The 20,543-nt window shown below is 36.1% G+C and overlaps 1 protein-coding gene across 2 annotated transcripts in view; it reads right to left on the reverse strand.

Moving 5' to 3' along the window:
- Positions 1-20,543, reverse strand: part of NAA15 (N-alpha-acetyltransferase 15, NatA auxiliary subunit) — a 37,935-nt gene that overhangs the window by 1,829 nt on the left and 15,563 nt on the right. The window contains exons 3-19 of one of the 2 annotated variants that reach the window (XM_041469461.1): positions 20,161-20,265; positions 19,357-19,514; positions 17,453-17,587; positions 17,131-17,284; positions 14,652-14,771; positions 13,887-13,982; positions 13,645-13,751; positions 13,161-13,233; positions 12,256-12,425; positions 11,576-11,728; positions 9,462-9,590; positions 6,805-7,018; positions 5,789-5,982; positions 3,576-3,684; positions 3,114-3,212; positions 2,282-2,425; positions 1,740-1,837 (exon numbers count right to left, since the gene is read on the reverse strand). In XM_041469461.1, coding sequence (XP_041325395.1) covers positions 1,740-1,837; positions 2,282-2,425; positions 3,114-3,212; positions 3,576-3,684; positions 5,789-5,982; positions 6,805-7,018; positions 9,462-9,590; positions 11,576-11,728; positions 12,256-12,425; positions 13,161-13,233; positions 13,645-13,751; positions 13,887-13,982; positions 14,652-14,771; positions 17,131-17,284; positions 17,453-17,587; positions 19,357-19,514; positions 20,161-20,265 — 2,258 coding nt within the window. The remainder of the gene's footprint in view (positions 1-1,739; positions 1,838-2,281; positions 2,426-3,113; positions 3,213-3,575; positions 3,685-5,788; positions 5,983-6,804; positions 7,019-9,461; positions 9,591-11,575; positions 11,729-12,255; positions 12,426-13,160; positions 13,234-13,644; positions 13,752-13,886; positions 13,983-14,651; positions 14,772-17,130; positions 17,285-17,452; positions 17,588-19,356; positions 19,515-20,160; positions 20,266-20,543) is intronic. The other variant, XM_041469462.1, reaches the window with a different exon arrangement.

The raw sequence follows: 20,543 nt of genomic DNA on the forward strand, positions 1-20,543 counted from the left end.
GACACACTCACCATTTCAGCAACACATAACATTTTTCAATCACATCAAATTACTCTGATATTACCACATTTTTCAAATATATGCAGTTTCCTGTCCATTTTTGGTCATGATTTAGAAGACGAAAAGGAGATTTCCTGTGTAGTTTTTTCATCCTGCATTCCAACCATGAGAAACCAACCTACTGAGCTCCACTAAAGCCTGGCAGCATTTAACACCTGCTCATGGCTGTGTGCAGGCATTAGCATAGTCAGGCAGTCTTTTCCTGTTCGTCTGACATTTAGTACAGTTTTTGTTTCTTCTGTGTACTGGGATTAACTGCTCTGTCCTGCTGCTGTAGGGTTATGGAGCTGTCCTCAACAACCCCTTTTCCTCACATCTGCTCTTTGTAACACTGGCTTCCACCACAGGTTAAATACATGGTTTTACAGCTGCAGCATGCTCCAAGACAGCTGGTCTTTGCTACAATGAAATGCAATAAATTTGATCTCTTTGCACACAAAAATGCCTTTCAACAAACGTCTAGACTCCTTTAGATTTAATTTCCTTTTAATTTTTCATCTAGAAGTTCAATAGAAGTCTAACTTTTCCTTCATGCTGGCACCAAACATGCTTAAACTCAACATTTTCAGTCATATTACAATGCACTGTACAGGACGTTTATGCACTGCTGAGTTGGTAAAAGACTCTTCTAGTCTTACCACGTTTGCATCTCCAGAACAACCAAGCATTTTTGGTTACACTTAATCTTTCCCCAGTCCAATTCTCAAAATCCCACTTACAGGCAAAAACCAGCAAATAGAAGGCAAATTAATTTTTGTTTTCTAAATCTATTGATAATCTAGATTAAACTCTTTGAGACCACTCAAACAGTAAGAAAACCCAAACTCAAAAACCAACACCCAAACAAGACAAATTTATGAAAAATGCTAAATACGTACTTAGAATATAAAAGACATGAGTTTGTGTCCCATACTACAAGAGCCAGAACAGAGAAACGATCTGAATCTTTAACATCTTAAAGAAGTTGACAAACCAAGGCAAATTATCCTTTATTGTCTCTTTTCCCCACCCCTCTGTCTGATCAAAAAATTCTGCTATGAACTTAAAATTCTTCACAATTAAAGTTCTACTGAAGCCACTATATTTCCTAAGAGATGTTTTTTGGAAAACTCAATTTTTTGTCCACAAAAGAATGATTTTCAAGTAAACATTTACCAAATTTGCTTGCAAAAGATCTAAAATATTGAGTGCACAGACTACTGTAAATTGCAAGTCAGAACTGACAAGTCCTCCCAGATGAAGGTGCATATGCAGTAATGGTAATGCATATGGTAATTCCCACAGCTTGCAGGAAGCTGACTATGGAAAGCCTTCCCAAAGTCTGTGCCACTCCTTTTCTTGTGAGCACTTGTCTGTGTGGCAGCCAAAGCTCAGACAAACTACTACCTTTTCTTTTGCCCTGTGAATTCTCTCCAGTTTAGTAAGTCTTCCCATTAACTATAGCAATAATATGGCTTCCGCTGCTGCTATTTTCTTATTATCACAAAACTAAATTAATTTAAATATGCAAAAAGGATATGAGATATTTCAGTTCAGATGAACCTGACACCCCTTTCTTTCACAACTCAACCTTTTTATGATAAAGCACAGCAATTATTTCAGCTTCCTCTTACCTCCAAAATTTGCTTAAAGCTTCCACAGATAAAACAGAAGTTGTCTAAAATTTATAAATACATTACCTGAAGATTTCTGTTAATAAGGGATTCATCCAGGGTCATTGCCAGTTCCACTGCCCTTTTCTGACTGGAAGGATCTAAATAGTACATCATTTTGGCAGCTACAGGAGGAAAAGTAAGACTCATCACCCAGTGGATGACCAAAACCATCTTATATACACACATAAAATAGGGATAATATGAGGAAGAGCGGGGACTGAACTCTCCAGCAGTAATTCAAAACGGAACCAACTTGGAGCATAAAGCTTGATAACTAAGCAGGTAGAAGGGAAGCTCCAAACAAAGCATTAAAATAAACATTCTGCACACATTAGAAACAATAGGGTAGAGGTCCCCACATTTCCATTTCAGCAGCACAAAGAGAAAATTAAAGAAAACCACAGACAACCTGGCAATCATGTTGTCAGAAAAACACAGAGAAGAAAAGCACTCCAGAGGAAAGGAGTGATCGTTACATCACTGGGATTGATACTGAGATATCAGTATGTGCCAGAGAAGCACAGAAAATGCAGAAGTAAGGCAGAACAAGGAAAAAGGCAAAATACCTGATAACCTATGTGGCAGTGAGTCATAGTTTCTTTTAAGGAAAGCTTCATTGAAGTTCTTTGGATTAGTTGCTCCAAAAAGCCGATTCATTTCTTGGTTTAACACGGTTCTAACAGCATCAGGCAGATCCTTACTTTCAGATACTGTTGGAAAAAAGAACAGGTAATAACAATAAAATATGATTTATGTATTTATTTTATAATTTTTCATATTTACATTATTAATATAATTGGAAAGTATCTCAAAGGAAGATGCATGAAATTTCAAAAGGTAAACACTGGATGTGGTTAGAATAAGCTTAACTGTGGCACTTACCTGATGTTCAGAAAAAGTCAAAGCTCCTTCACATTAATATACCTCCCCCTTCCTAATTAAAACCTATTAAGCTCAGAAATTAATGTCATAAAAGTCTGTTCTTCAATGTGTCTACTCTGTAGCCCCCATCAGAAAGGGTGACCTTTGGGGCAGGGGAAGGGAGAGAATTCTTCCAACTTTTACCAATAAGGACAGCACTCTAAGCCCTCTCCTTGCATGCTGACACAGGCTGTCAGCAGAAAAGTCACATTCCTCACTCTGCAATTTCCATTTCTTCACTGCCTCTCTCTTTCAGGCTTCACATGCTGCTCACAGTCTTAAAAACTCCTAACAATATTGGAATGACTCCTAAATCCAGAAGCAGTCATAATAACCATACTTAATTTTAGCATGAATCAGTGGTTTAAAAAGCTTTCTAATATATGCTTTAAATATTTTGAATTAATTGTACTAAAAATCAGTGACTGCAGTCTGGCATCACCTGGCAGTGTGGAGTCCTACCACACAAATACATACCACTGCTGAAGAGATGAATCATACATTCATGAAGCCAAGGATGACTAGAATCAATAGCAAAGGCTCTCTTCACAGACTGAAGCATCAGAAGGAACTTCTCTGTAAAGAAAAACCAAGTGTTGACAAGAGTTCAAAAACCTGTGGCAGGAAATCACTGCATTGTGTTACAGGAGTATTTAGTGTTTGAAATTAGAACAATCAGAAGAATTTACAGCTGAGTGTGCCACAAAAGCTACTTTTAATAACATGCATCTATTTAACCAGTGAATAAAGTGGATAATCACCAAATGTTCAAACTTTGGTTTTCACATACGGCTCATTGCAGGAGTGTTGGTCCACTGAAAAGTTCTGTGTCATGACAGGGATGGGCTCCTCATACCTCATCAATAATTACTGCTTAAGTTCCAATATATACCTTGATGATTCACAAATTGCTTGCTTTCATTAAGTGTTCTCACCTACCTTTTCGAAAATAAATCTCAAAGGCAAAAAGATGAGTCTCTATTTTGTTCTTCACTAAATTCTTCAGGGGTGTTAAAAACTTAATGGCTTCTTCCAAAGGTGCTTCAACCTACAGATTCAAGGAAGTGACACACAACTAAGTGAAAGTTCAAACCTAGTAACTACAACAACATAAAACAGCTATTGCTGAGTCACATCAGAGTTACTCTAAGACAGTGCATAAGATGCTTAGAACCTCTTCTGTTACAAATTTTGCAACTCTCACTCAATGTGTAAACACAGACTAAAAAGTCCAAAATATTTGCTTTCTGATGGCTACAAATCATGTTCTGCTATAGAGACACAAATCTTTTCCTTCTATCATACACCAGTAATGAACACAACTGGAGCTGACCTGCACTGAAAAGGGCAGTGTAGCTGCCCACACCAACCTATATACGTGGGACTGAGGTGATCAAGTAAGTGACTGATAAACACCTATGACATTCTGCTCATGTGAGCTTCAGACATGTTCCTAAAAGCTGCCAGGTCACGGTGACAGTCTCAGCCAAAATATCAACAGCAAGCTGGAAATAATTATATATTGAAAAAGGTCTCCTGATCTTAGCTAGTATAATCCAGTAAATGGACATCTTACATACAAATTAATTCTGTGCAAAAGTTCTTTACAGACAAGTATCTTGCACACAGAGGTTTGGGATTACTCAAACAAGAATTGTCTGTTGTCCTTAATATTTTTTTTATTAACAGAAACTACTCTCTAAGAAGCAAATACAAATTTTGTTGCATGCCAATACCAATTCAGCAACGTTGAAATTATACACTTAGTTGCAAATAACTTGAGTTAAAGATCTCAATGGACACCTTCTGCTAAATATAACTACAGCATCCTCAATGAAAACACATCACTTCTATGTGCTGCTGATTTCACATACACATTGTGCATATAAAGTATTTGGAACCTATAAAACCCCATTTCAAAGCCATGCCTTTAGTACCAAAGACACATCCAAACAAGTCTAGGGGCAGCTGTTTCAAGAAAATTATTTATAATGACTAACTACGTGAAAAATGGTCTTTTGGCACCAACTGCATTTGGAAGTATCTATATTATGACTGTGATATTGAATTCGGAATTATATTATATTGACATCTGTATATTACAGACATAACTAGATTTGCCAGTGAAATGCATTATACAGCTGCAACTATTCTTTATAATCTTGGGGACTGGCTAGATTTTTCACAGCTATCCCATGACATCCCTCTATTACAGAACTCAATTTCAATACATGCTGTTGCATTTTCATCTTGACTAGCATTGCAATTAGTTCTGCTTCTTGCAACCAGTGAACTAAACAATGGAAATACCAGCAATATTCTTAACTAGTCAAGTTTAAGTCACTTGTTTCCTGGCTACAGAAGGAAGTTCACTGACTCAACTTTCAAATATCGCCTCAAGAGCAAATACAACTCACTTCAGTGTGAATAGTAAGAATATAGATCCAGAATACTGCATCTATAAAGACTTGCAATCTATACTACTATTGCTATAAATTAATTTTTCCAGTCTCTATAATTTTCTTATCTTTCCCTCACATTTTTGGAGTGTTTTCCTGCTCCTTACAGGTATAACTTCTGCTAAAGAAAGAGTCTTCTGAGTCAACTCCCTTTTATATCTCTCTATAGTTCTTAATCCAGATCTCTAAATCCATCTCAGTCTAGTCTATTATTTACTACTACAGCTTATTTATTCCTTTTTTCCCCCATTCAAAACATATGCAAACAAATCTTGTTAAAGCATTCAGTGCTTCAATATTTCCTCTTTGATAGACTGACTGTGTGAACAAAGGAGTATCAGGGGGGATAAAAGAGTGAATGATAATCACCTTACATACAGGATAGAAAGACTTCCACACAACCAACTAGAAATAGGGTACAATCAACAAGTTAGTGCAGCAGACACATGCAGCAAATGTTTATGACTTCAATTACTGTCTTTGAGAAATAGGCACAAAAGCTGTGATTTCCATACCGCTGACACTGTATCTAACCAAATAGCCCTAGAAAGTAATTCTTCTTAAAACACTGCCTGTGAAGAGATGCCATACCAAAAAACTTTACAAGTTATTTGAATGGCTTTTAAGTTTTATGTGTGCTTACTACAACTTTTCTAGAAATTTTTAAGACTTCATTATTACATTGGTAAGCACCTTTGCCAGTTTCTCAGGGATAAGTTCCTCTTTCGGTCCCCCAATTTCTTCATCATCATCATCTTTCTTCTTTTTCTGATTCCTCTGTTGCTTCTCCTTCTCAGCATTTTTCTTCTCCTCCTCCACTTGTGCTTTCTTCTGGGCTCTTCTCTGCTTATTTCGTAGCTTCTTTAGCTCCTTGTCAGACATATTTGCTGTACACACACAAAGGACAAAACCACACAACACTGATGTCTCGTATAAACAGCATCAAGCAGTTTTCAGACAACTTCACCTTTTTTAAACCATATCTAGTAACAAGCAGTGCTCTCATTACCTTTGTAAAAGCTTATTTACTATGCATAGATTGTTTTGTAGTCTATGCTGACGCTTCATAACTCACAAATTCCTTAGTGGAACCAAGGAACAGAAATTAAAATAATAGTATATTGAGGTGAAAAGTACTAAAACTTGACATGAATCTTAAAGGATTCTCTCATGAGGGATCCTCTATTCATACCATTTGAGATGTCCCAAGTCATAACTGCTTAAGCTGCATTTGAATCAGAAATGGGAGGAAAAAAAAAATAGATGATTTAAATGTTATTTTTACATCAGAAGCAATAAATGATAAAATTTAAGTTGCTACCTGGTGAAATTTCTGCACACTGATAAAATGCTTAGAAAAGCTGCTACCAAGCACATCTGCTTCAATCTCCTATTCCACGGACCAACCACCATGAGAATTCATGTTTTTGCAGTGATTCCGTAACACAAACATTTGTACTTAAGAGTTACAACTCTACTACAAACCTATCATTGTTTTGTAATAACCACAATAAAAACATACATTAAGTTTAATTTCCAGCAGAATGTCTACTTTACCATGCAGTCCAAGCTGCAATTTGCCTACTTTGAGTTGTGTAGAACTCCATTTTTGGCTACCACAGTTGACAGCCACAACGAATGCTAGACCTTCCTAAAATACCCACTCATTAGTGAAACTGCATGATGAATAAATCCTGAGGGTTGAATACCTGTATCAGCCTCATGTTCTTTATTTTCATCTGTTAGGGGATTATCATGTAGTTTCAAATAGATCTCTATGGCAATCCGTGCTGCTTTGAAGTAGAAGGGATGTTGTCGAAGTACATCTTCTAGTTTTAACAAATCCACATAAGACCTAAGGGTGATCTTCCTCATACAGTAAGTATGAAAGTCAAACTGGTCATCTGTGATTTCTACAAAATGCTGTCACAATGTAACATAACATTAGTTCGCAAGTATTAACAATGAGATATTAATCTGGACTTTAAAAATAATTTAGTAAAAGCCTACTCTTTGACAAATGCAACCTAACTATTATAAACGTTAACAAAACCCTGCAAAAATAAAGTCATGGTGAAAAGAACAGAAGGCCTCTTAGCCCATAACCAAAATACATCAATTTCAGTCTCTTAAAAGTAACTACCTCTGAGAATTTCCAGTTTAACAGACTTTGCACTTAAACTTATTCCAGTTTAATAGTCATTGCACTGAAACATAATTTGAGGAGTTTTTTTTCTATTAACTGCTCTATTTTTTTTTTCCATTCAGAAAATATAATTTTTATTTCAACTAAATACTATGGCAATGAATCCCACACTTTAATGAGACATGATGTGAAAAAGTACTTTCTTTTGTTTAAGCTCTGCTTTCCATCTGATCTTTATTTTTGTTTAAGAAGCAGTGAAAAGTCATTCCCCTCTTGAACTTCTCCAAGTACTTGTGATCTCATATAACTTTATCCTAAACTCAGCTTTGTTTGTCAAAGCTCAGGATAGCAGAGTAGGCACAACAAGCTAACTGCAGTCTCTTCCTTTGGAAGTTACCCCACAGCTGGTGTTTTACTAGCACATTTTTAAGAAGATGAGACACACTCAGATGTAAACAGTGTGACAGATTTACATAATGGAAGAAAAGCACTACTTCTTGAGTTTTAATTCCTCACGTGTCCTTTTGACTGCTGCTCCAACCTGCACAGAAGTTTTTGCAGCATTATCTGTAATAATTTCAGGATTCCTGAGCAGCATAATTGTAAGACCTTTTACTACTTAGGCATAGGCAGAGAATTTGTCACTGACAAATACACTGCTGAACACTGCATTTCATAGGCTGCTTAATCATTTAGTACTGAGACAGAGCAGGTGTTGTCCTTGCAGCTTTCAGTCTGTTTCTGTGATCATGTATTGATGAAATAATGAAGTCTCTATAATGGAGATTACTGAGGCATCTCTATAAACTCCTTTTCTTGCAAAAGCTGATTATTTGCTCCTACTCTGTTTCCCCAGCCATGAGTCAGCTACTAAATCCATGAGATCAGCTTCCCTACTTTTTCTGATACAGTTTAGATCCTTTACGGTGAGAAGTATGAGTAAAAAGTGCCTCTGAAAACCAGAACCCATTTTATCAACTACACTGCTCCCTTTGCATAACTGGCCCCTCTAAAAGATTTAGAAGGTACTGCTTTTTATTACAAAAGCTTTGTTGATGGTTTCTGAATTAACATTTTTGCTTATCTTATTGTTGAACTTTACTACACCTTCAATTAATCTAATAAATAAATTAAACAGTGACTTAAATCCTTAGAAATATATTTTTTGGTAGCTTAAGTTATTGCTTCATTTGCTCACCTCTTCTGGAACCCAAGACAATTTACAAGACTAATAATTTTTTTATACAAAAAAGTCTTACACTAATTTATTTAAAGGATTTGTGCAAATAAAACACAGTACTGGCAAATCACAAACTGGTGTGGATTGGAAAGGACCTTAAAGGTCATCTGTTTCCAACCCTCTGCCATATGCAGGGACACTGTTCACTAGACCAGGTTACTTACGTAATTTTACATCAGTTTTTTCAAATCCGAGAATATTGCAGAACTGAGTCCTCCTTGCAGAAGAGGAGCAGCACTGAAATCCCCTAATGCCTATTTGCAAAGAGGCACAGCTTCCTACTAAGTTCTGCTCTTTCAGCACTTCTTTTACACCTTCAGCCGTCTGATCTTTTTTTTTCTAGACTTTAATGTTCTTTAAAAAAACCAAACCCATACCTGCGTCTTTTTAAAGTTGTGCATGCAAATTTTGCTGTTTACCTCACTATGGATACCTACATTTAATGTGCAAGTGTTCTTCCTTTTTAATAAAACTTCTACTTTAAGAAGTCTTTATTTTTGCAAAAGCTTCTTTTAAACTCTAGCTTTTTTTTAAAGGAGAAGATAGTTAATATTTTTGGTAATATTTTAAATATTTATTGTGTACCTCTAAAACAGTACCTTAATAGTAACTGAGATCTGTCCTTTACTTTAAGGATGGGCTTGTCAGCTCATCCACTCATTTTTGGACTTAAAGTGCACATACTCTTCGTTTGTATCTAAATACCCATTTCTTATGTACACTGCCAGAACTAACATTATTTTTGACAGTTTTCTCCTCGTGTCTGGATCTTTAAGTAACTGCATAAAATCTTTTCATAATACACAGTTTACAATGGCACTTTTAAGAGGAAATGTAACTATATAAACTTGCCAGCAACCAACATGAAATCCCTCCTGAAGCTACATGAAATGAACCCTTACTGCTCAGAAAAGTAACACATCAGCACAGTAAACTTAAACCAGTGTTTTCCAATCGAAGCCATTGAGCTGAATACGTACTCTCTCAATTTCATGGCATTTCTTAAGTGCTTCTCCAAATTTGTTCATTGCCTTGTAGGCTTGCGCACATTCTGTCTGAAACCACATGCACTGCATTTCATTAAGGTTCTCTACTGCCGAGGTTCCTTCCTAAAAGCAATAACAGCATTATACAAAAAATAAATCCATTGGATTTGTGGACTGCTATTTTTTATCTTGTTCTAATTAAAAGCACAAATAAAGAAAATTAATGTTAAATCTCAGAACTAGAGTCTTGAAAGTTCAGAATGCCACAGTTAAAACTGACTAGCTTTGTTGATTAATATAATACTACAAATATAAAAATCTTTGCTATACCGATTGGAAGAGTCAGAAAGACACAATGAAGAGCCAGGCAATGACCATTTCACTGTGACAGTTGCTGAACTTTAGGTTAGGAGAGACCTTCATTCAGTGTTTTTTTAATACTGTGTGCACGTAAGTAACACATGACAACATGGAAAAAATGGCAGAAAGTTCTAGCCCACAAGAAGACACTGACACCTGCAGGAAATCCTGCAGGATTTTTCCCCCCCTCAACTAAAACTGCCATCTGCATCTTTCAGAGAACTGCTGATTGAGCTAAGCATCCTCACAGTAGTAGTAGATGATTATTTCTAATGCAATCAGAGAGTAAGAGGGTAAGGCAAGGCAAAAGGAACACTTAACTTTGACACCTTCTTGTTCAAAAAAGAGGATTACAGGTGTCTTTCGAATCTGACATTTATATATACTTGCACAGATCCATAGAACTTAGCAATGAAAGAGAAAGGCAGTGTTCAAAACAGCCTGATTTAGGCAACTGAAAATGAGGAAAAGTATCAGTTCTATTTTCATTATGCTTAATCTAGCACCCTCTAATTATTGCTTTTTTAATTAAGAAGCCTGTATTTGAGCACTAGACATAAGATCAAATAGAAATAAATAAGATTCTAAACACCAAATTGCTCAATATTTTTCAAGTTCAGTTTTGGGTAACTGGTATACTTCCTTTTTAACATAATCTTAGAGCTGCTTAAGGCATTGAGGGAGGTCAAATTAACCTAAATTCATAGTGGGTTTGCATCAAAACTCCCACATAGAGCTACAGAGCACATAAAACAGAACTTCCCCTCCCCTGACGTCTGCCTGCACATAGCCTTCATTTCACCAAATCCTTCAGGTTTCCTTTATAAACACCACTCCCCCTTCTCTCCATTCAACCTACCTTACATTCCAGGTTTCTCCTGCTCTTTAACACAGGAGAAAATGGGTCAAACAAACAGAAAAGGCTGTACTTTTGCAAGTAGCTCCCAAAGCTTGTTGCCTGTCTCCCAAAGACACACAAATGACACAATCCATATTCCAAAACTGTAATTTGACAAATAGTCTGGAGAGATTTCACTGAGCTGTTTTGACTTGCAGTTATGAAAGAATAATATCAAAGTAGTACATCTTAAGAAGTAACTAACCTGTGTGACCATCAAACTTATAAAAATGGGGCTACTGCAGGGACAAAAAGTGATGCTTAAACAGTTTTCGTCCAGATAACTAGTCATGTGTAAGAACATGGAAAAATAAAAGAGGTGTAACATGCACCTTTCCTTCATCACTGATAAACAAGGACTTGGGGATGAAACATTGTTCACACAAGGAAGACACCTCACAAAGGCTCTCAGCTATTAGCCACACAAAAATTGTGTTCCAAGGGACATCTGAAATCTCTAACTTACTACCATTAGCAAAAAGAGACAAGGACAACTTTACCAGATCTTTCAAGTATCCTAAAGAATCAACATTAAACCCAAAGATTATTGTGCAAAAATTGTTTTCTCAGAAGTTCTCTCTAAAACAGGCATGCTGTATTTTTCCTACCTAGCAAAAATAACCAAACCCAAGCTTTATAGAGTTTTCACTTATTCCTATGGAATTGTGCTTATCCAAGATTAATTCCAACCCTGCCATGGGCTACCGTAACTGAAGCAAGCAACCACAGCTGCTCTGAAACAGAATTTAAACATGATAGTGAAGCTGACTGCAAAGTTAAAAACTAAAAGTTATTCCACAAGGGATGAGGCCCACGTTATTCCAAAGACTTCTAGTGAAGTGCAACAAACCCGTGTAAACTTAGAACACATTTCTTCTGCTTCTTTAATGGAGTTTGCTTTCAACATGTATTTTGCACATTTGGAGTTGATAAATCTGTCTGCTGTGTCCAAAGCCTGAGCTTCATCCATCCACCTTGCAGCTTCTTTAATATTTCCAGCATGCTATAAAGATAGAAATTTAAGTCAGATTGAGTAATTGTAAAACACATGTGTTATTTACTCACTGCTTAATATAAGTAGGATTTTTTTTGACTTTTAAAAAATAAATAGCTTACTTCAAAAGCAATAGATCTTGAAAGAAAAAAAAAAAAGGCAGTTAAATACCTTTCCTCATTATGGAATTACTGGTCTTTCAGCACTGAATACTTTTCCTGAAAATGCTTAATTAACCAGTTTGGATAATCCCATTCTGAGTATCATAGTGCACCCTGAGAAACAGTTTTAAGCAGCTACAAAAACAGGGGATAAGAACAAATGCAAGACTCAATCTAATTTATCAGTGTGATTTTGAAACTGAGAATTCACATCGTGCTGTACATTTCTCCTTTATTGAGTTAGAAACCTACATAGTGGCTTTTTCATACACAGCAGAAAATCTCAAGTAGCTAAGCAATACCCTTATCTAGAAACTCACAGGAATTCCTAAGAAACAAATAACCTTTGGTCACTAAGAATAAAGCCAAACTTACCTTATAGATTTTTGCCTTCACAAGGAAGAGTTCTATCAAAGTGGGAGTACTTTCTATAGCAGCATTTATATATTCTAGAGCCAGGGATGGCAGTCCAATTTTATCATAATGCTGAGCCAAGTAATACTGGACCCAGAGTAAAGTGGTTGGAGGTTCTTCTTTACCGTCATCTGGCAGGAGCAAAATGGAGAGAGGCTGTTTGTTCAGTTTATGACTAAAACAACACACCTGAAGCAGAATGCTCTAAACACAGACACTGAAGTCAATTCTGCCTCTCTGTCAGACCTAGGAGAGCTTTCTAACAACTGGCTCCAGGTACTTACACAGGCTTTTAAGTCTATCCAAGACCTAAGCATATACTGCTCCCTTCTCCTTCTGTGGTTTTCAGGAAAAGGGAGTTGGCGGGTCAAAGGCAGTTGCACTCTGTTCCAAGTATTTGCTTAGGGCAGTCAGATATGCAAAACCTCCAAGAACACAAAACCTAGTCCCACCAAAAGCTCCAAAATTACACCTCTCCTTGATACTGTACTATCAGTATATTGCCTTTTGTTTGGCATTTCTGTAGTTTTAGATTTGACACAGCTTTCAAACTTCGGTTTCTTGCACAAAGACAAAATCAAGTCTTGAAAATAACATACTTGAAAACTCAAAACTGTTGACTTTAGTCAACTCAAAAAGACATGACTAAATTCATGGATCCAGGAAAAAAGTTTAGGTCAAGTGACTACATTTTGAATACAGACTTGATATTTGACAGCTATGGTTCAGTTCTGCATTAGGGAAAACCCAGAAAAAAACCCATATCACCTTGGTTTCTTCATTCCCTATTTCCCCACCTCTGAATGGACACCCAGTGCTTTCAACCAGGCACTATTTCCGTGAAGCCCAACAGTCTCAGCACTCACCATTTGGGTTAAATAACCTGCAGCTTCTTAGAGAGGTTTCATAACCTATCACGAGCTCTTCTATGATTGCCACCTACACATGCAAGACAAGACACAGAAAAAATAATCTGTGGGTCAGATAGTATTTTATTTCAACTTGAGCTACTTGGTGTTACCCAAACTAGTTATTTTGGTAAAAAAACTCTGCAATATCCTGAATTACATTACATTTGAGAATGTACCCAATCTCACTCTATTTTTAACAAATTAAGACCAGGCCTCCCTTGGTGAACACTTAACACAGCTTAGAATTACTAAATCTTAAGTTTTCTATATTTACCAACTTGGCACATGTATACACTTCTTTTTTCTCTCTTATATTGACTATATCAGGTCATCTAAAGCAGTGCTGATGGAGAGAATACTGAAGAAAAATGGCTTCCTCCATCTTTCAGTACACCACAGTTATGAGGTAGAACATGTAAAAACTGGTTAGAACACTTACCTTCTCCTTGTCTTTATATAATGACCTCAAAGTATTGAAGACTGGTGGGCAACCTTTGCTGAAATTCATCCTTAAGAACTTGTCCAGACATTCCTTAAACTTTTCACCTTGAGAGGAAAAAGACCTGTTGATTTTGTTTTACCAGACATTACTCATCAATTGCAGATTGTTTATACTGTTAAATCAGAGTCTAAGAAACACAAGTGTTGATCACTACCTGCTCAGCAAAAAAATGCACTTACCAGACAAGAAGTTTAATGGTAATCTTCTTGGAACTAGTCCCCTTGGGTATTTAGTCCAGGCCTCCTCATAGATCTTTAGTCTCTCCATCATATTAGCTGGAAGAGAATTTTACAGTTTACTTTCCCCTTCCATTCTGGCAAGAAGGAAAAGGGGGGCAGGGAAGGTGATTTATACCCGACTAAAAAAAGAATACATAGCAACTATAATATAATATATATAATGGCTATATCCTTCCTCAAGAACAGAATTTCCGCCTTATTCTTATTAAAATTAATGAATTTAATGACTCCAAGGTACACAGTATCTACTAATTCCTCTTCCAGCACTAGAATACTAACTGCTTATCTCTCATCTTAAAAAGAGCTCCTGCCTTAATGCTGTCTAAAATCTTCAAAGAAGGCCATTCAGTTGCATTAGCTACAACATAAGATTAAAATAACAGAGGCAGTAAAGGAAAAACTCAAAATTAAAACTGTAATCTAAGAAATAATTCTATTCTTTCAGCGACACACAAAGACTATTGCATTTTTATTATTCTATGATTTTAGATAAGACAAGGTAAACAATGCAATAAATATTTCCTGTCTTTCTTAAGAAACACCAACATTATGACTGTATGTACACACTATGACTAAATAGCAAAATTTAAATGGGGACTTTAAAAATAATAGTTTTAGTATTTAAACCAATACAAGCTTTTCATACACATATTAATTTCAAATATACAGAAAAATCTTATTTACTACAAGATACCAAATCATTACCCGGCTTAAGTGCCTTTTCTAAGCCTTTGTAGTAAGCCCAGTTTTCAGGATTTCTTTCTTGCAGTCCCTTGTAGACTTCAACTGCTTCTTCAAGTCTGCCAAGCTGAAGCAGGAGGTCTCCTGTGTGAAAAACAAGACGTTTTAAATTAAGGTAACTAAAGCAGTATAACATTTATCACTCTACACTAAAAGACTGGATAATCCTTAGCTCCATCCAGATTCTAATTTCATAGAAAAAATAAGCACTACATATAGCATTACAAACCAGTTGACAGATATGCTTTTACTTTGAAAATAGCTGCAGTTATAGCAAGATTTTACAACTCGGCCTGTAATTCCTGAAACTTACTTGAAAATTTAATGCAAAATGCATGTGGTGTGGTTTTTTTCCCCTCACTGAAGTGACGGGTTACTTTAAGTGCAGTTTTTACTGCAGAAGGCAATTAAAAACAGCACATGGTATTTGATGTATACAGCATCTTGAAAACCAAACAAATTGCAGAGCTGCAAGAAAGAGAATGGTTCTTCAGTCTGGTATTTCATGAAACTAACTTCAGTGTTTTTAATTAAGCCACAGATTAGATGAATGAATTTTCAAGATTATGCAAACAAGTTTCATTTTCATGATACTTCAATACAAATTAAAATTCATAAAGTAAAGATTAGGTCTAATGATTGTATAAGCATCTTTGTTAATGCTGGAACTGCAACAGGAGTAGATTTCTCAATTCACAGTGGAAAACTGTTTAACAAAGCTTTGCTATTGGAAAATGTTAGGCATGAACAGATCACATACCAGAGGTGAAGAATGTAAGTCTAGACTAAGGAAAAATTTTTTTACCCTGTTTAAAGAGGAAAATGCAAATTTACCTTTCTTCTTTCCCATGTCACACAATTAACAAGCAATTTTGTCAAGAGATGCTGCTTTCCACAATTAGAGTAACTTGAGGACTACACACAGAATCTAGTGCCCAGGAAAACATCAATAGTTCACCCACTGAGAATGACAGAATTGGGAAAATAAACCTTAAATTTCTCTGAGGTGAAAGTTAATTTTTTTCCTATCTAACAGCAGCAAATGCCAATACAAGTTTCAGTGTTTTTCAGCTGTATTTCATCCACAGTGGCTCTTGCATGTGCACTTAAAATTTGCACACACTCATTTATTACAATGCTTGTCTCGAGAATACACAGCAGCCAAGTCAGTCCAAACAACACAATGGGAGCTGTGCCCAAAAAAATTAATCACTTGCACCCTGTTAAAGCAAGCACACAGACTGCAAAAAGTATTTCCATCCTTTTGTCTGGTAACTTCCTAGGAGGTTTTGTGTTTTGGTCTCAGGTTTATTTTTAATCAAGTCCTATATGCAAAACTTATTTTCATTACAAACTTCAGACATTCACAGACTAAGTGTGTCATATAGTACAGCAACACTGAACATAAAGTATGTCAAGAGATCCTTCAGATAAAAAACTAAAGTCACAAAAAAACCCCTCCCACCCACAAAAGTCCCACTATTGTGTTTCAAAAATGATCTGTAATACTGCAGTCTCTATATCCATCTCCTTTTATAAGCAAACAAAGTAAGACACTCAGCTACCGTGGAGAGTCATCTGCAGTCAATTTCCTTGATGAAGCACCACACCTCCCATTACTGTCACTACTCAATTCCTAGGTTCCTTTTGCAAGACAGTGAGATTACTATTAGCAGAAATACGGAACTAGCTACAACACCTACATAAACAAACTAGAGTGAAAGGATTTCTTCTCTTTACTTTAAGCAATCATCTAAACAGATTCCAGTGTGGGCCGAGAACACGCAGTACCTTCAATAGACTGGCAGTTTCACAGAAAGACTGTGAAACTGTGTTCAAGCAGAACAGGAAAAAAGCATGCTTTAAGAAAGTGCACCTGTTAATGCAGCTATTAGAACGAACTTGTATCACTCTGCAATTCCGTTTGTGGAATATAAGCCACACTATTGTAGTGATGTGTTATAGTATTATACACCAGGTTTATAATAATACAACAGAAGCTACCCTAGCCTCACTACAGAGCCAATTTCTCTATGATGCAAGGGTGACTGAGTACATTTAAAAGCCTTCTGCTGTACCAAAGATGATTCTTCCTTTTCAGCACATGGTATCCTAGTCAGGGCCACTATCAAAGCTGTAACAGCAAGGGGAACATTACTCAGAAAGAACTTCAGGACATCAATTTAGGATCTCCCATCTGAAATGCCTGTTAGCTTAAAGTTTCAGAACAGCATGCCTGTACCTCACTGATGTCTTACCAGCCTGGGACAAGAGCATGACAGGAACTGAAAAAGCTGTGAGACAAGCAGTCCTTTACAATAGCAAAGTTAAATAAATTAAGCTAAAAACAAATCTGAGTTCCAAAAGATGGGAAAAGCCAACCGTATAGACATCCCATTGTATGCTATGCGTTTAAATGTATCTTCAGAAAGCAAGTGATTACCTTTAGTTTCTTCAACAGCCAGTTTATCACAGATCTGCTTTTCATAGGTACAAAGATGCTCCAAGGCTTCTTTATAAAGCCCTGCTTCCCGGAGGACTTGATTTTGATAGAGCAGCAGTTCACTGTACTCATAGTCCACTTTGTCAGGTGATGTCTACATAGGAAAACCAGACACAGGACACAGATCAGCCTTCTAATTCTAAAATTTGGGATGAAATTCATTTTTCTAAAGAAACTGCATGAAGTTTTCTCATCATGAAAGGAATGGGGTTTTTTTGGTTTAAGCAGCACTCCATATACCAATTCCATGTTCTCCTCTTACCTGCTGTGTCTTCCTAAATTCCTCTAAAATTTTTGCTGCCATTTCATAGTCTTCCAGCAAATGGTAAGCAATGGCATAACCAATCCATGATGCTCGCTGTGCAGGTCGGAGCTGAAGCAACTGGTATCTTGTTTCCTGCAAAAAAAAAGTAGCTGCTAATTTTTCTGACTTTACCCTGATACTCTTTAGAATCCATAAGGCAATATTCTGTCTTCAATATTCTGGTATTTAGGAAGTCACTGTGAAAGAGTTGTCTATATGCATTTTATTAACCAGAGAAATAATAAACTTTGAATTGCAATGGTGTTCACTGAATAAAAAAAGTAAGCCTTCACAAAATAATATGTCCAACCAAATCCTGATGAGTCAGACTAATTTTGTTAATGTATGACACACATGCTTTTCCTGTCTAACCACTTATGAACAGAACACAATTAAGGATATTTGGTTTGAATTGCAGGAACATTTACCAGTGTTTCAAATTAATCTTGAAAATACATATGTATTTAAATGATTGGAAGTGCTCTTAGGCAATACAGGTCACGCAAACACATTCCTATTCTTTGGCAAGAGGATAATTACAGCTGGAAAAGACAACAGATTTGCTTGGTATCATGCAATTTTAATCTGAGGAAAATGCTATGACTTGTTTTGTTATAGACTGCTAAAAAGCATTTTCAAGTAACTTAAAGGAAAAGTGTTACTTCCTACTGAAAATGCCTAAACTGTCAAAAGTAGGGATTAACAAAGAATTAAAACTAGTTACAGCTGTTTTAATAGAATGATGATCACTCAAAATATTTTCAAGTAGGAGAGGCTGGAATTTAAAGCAAAGGAAAAAAAAAAAAAAAAAACCAACCAAAACACAATCTTATTCCCAGTTTTGAGAGCAAATTTACATTCTTCAGAGACCAGCATATGATTAGCCATGAACTACTGACTTCTAAGCATCCCAACATTTAATCCTTAATGCATTTGGCAAATATGTGTTACTTGTATGTTTAGAGATTATGAAATTTGTATTCACATTTATGAAGAGGCCAAGAAAATAGAAATTTGCAAACACATTTTGCAAAGGTGCATTTTTGGCACCTACACTAAGTTTTAGCTACCTTGTCTTGACAAGAGCGGAATGAAATTTCTAAATAAAAAATCTAATATGAAAAAATTAAGAATTGTCCTGACTCAGGAATTAAGTTCTCTGAGGACCTGTGCTAGCTGATGATTCCACACAACTCTTAGCACAGAACTTGCTCCTGGGTATAACTAATCTTACCTAATTTAAAAAGGAAGGAGACCAACTAATGTGTTTCAAATAACACAACTTTAGAGGTGGAAGGGAAACCTAAAAAGATGAAAACCTGACCAAAAAATTGAGCTGTCAACTCACTAATGCCCAAGATGGCAAGGAGCCAAAACATGATGTTTCATGCAGCACACACTGCTTGTTCTGTTATTACCTACTGCTGAGAGGAAATGGGGGGCCACTGATATAAAGGCAGAGGGATATATAGTACAAAGTTACAAAAAAATACAAACTCCGTAGCCTGAATAAAAGTCACATTCTGAACACATTGCCTCTTACCTACAGGAATCCTTTCAAGAAAAGAACAAGACTGGAGATTGTCTACAGCTGGGTTAAAAAGCATCAAAAAAAACCTCCAAACCGCAATAAGGCAGACAATTCTACACTGAGCTGAAAATGCATAATATAATTTGCCATTAAATCTTTGTATTTTATAGAAATCGCAGGGTAGCACATCTGCTTTTACTTTCATGAAGTGAAAGAGTGGCATATAGTTTTAACCCTCTGGACCTAACTATCTTTTTTAAGTGTCATTAATCAATCTGCCACCTTTGCTGCAGTTCCCTAGATGATAATTAAATGCAGTATGCATACTCACCCTGTACCCTTCAAGATCCCTCATTTGAATTTGTAGCAGAGAAAGGTCTCTCAAGATTTGAAGATTGTCTTTGTCCCATTTCAGTGCATTTCTATAACATTTGATAGCTTCATCATACTTCTTGTCTGACCTCTGAAGAAGGCCATAGACATGCCAACCTGGAAAATTCTATTAAGGTTTCATCTGAATTTGAGCAGGGACAAATGAGCTCCAACATGGCAGTGACAGAACAGCTGGCAACAAGCTCTCAAGCTGTTTTATAAATGGACAGGAACGTTACAATCCTTTTTGTCAGAACTTTTATATGTATTTTTGTCAGAACAGTTATATGTATGCAGTCTGTATAATATGCTGTTAATGTTACATATCACACACTGAGGGAGGAAATAAAGTAACAAGATCTCTGAAAACAATATTAGGCTTACTTGAACACAATTTTAGACATCTGAAGTGCTCATGCTTCCTGCACTCTAAGTATATGACCAGTCTTTTAACAATGTAATGGCAACTACTCATGCTTCCAAACCAAATCACATGCTTAAATGCCCACGAGTTTACAGCTGCAGATGAATAATAAAAAATACACAATGTGCGCCAGAATAATATGTAAGCTAACTGTGACTGTAAGGACTGCAAAGCATCTGCCCTTTGGATAGCTTAGACAAAATATTTATTGGAAATTGAAAATTCTGAACTTCCAGTTTGAAGTTTAAACTGGCTTTTACTGCTATTCTACGAATCAAGTATAGGCAGAAATCAACCTTTTAAATTCATCAGCAAAAGCCCTGATTTCAAAAAGGATACAGACATGACTCTTCAGGTCATTCCTTAGGCCTCTGCGCACAAGTTCATAAGCTTCCTCTTTCTTCCCTAGACAGTTCAATGTTAGTCCTTTCATTGCCAAGGTTTCTAAGAAAGAAAGAAAAATATTATGTAAGTTAATTTTTTTATTCATTTAATGGGTTATTCAATCATTCATTTCCATGGGTTTTAGCTCCATATAGCAACCCCAAACATAGTATAAATGCAAATTTAGATTCAGTTCTCACTATCAAGATTTCATTATTTTCTCACATGGAAAACTCTGCTGTCAGATTATTCACTTAAGTATATCATACACAGCAATAAACCTTTTATATTACTTCCATATCTTACATATCAAAATATGAATTAATGCTTTATTTTAA

The sequence above is a fragment of the Pyrgilauda ruficollis genome, unplaced genomic scaffold, assembly GCF_017590135.1.
Source record: "Pyrgilauda ruficollis isolate IOZ18807 unplaced genomic scaffold, ASM1759013v1 scaffold234, whole genome shotgun sequence".
NCBI classification, from domain to species: Eukaryota; Metazoa; Chordata; class Aves; order Passeriformes; family Passeridae; genus Pyrgilauda; species Pyrgilauda ruficollis.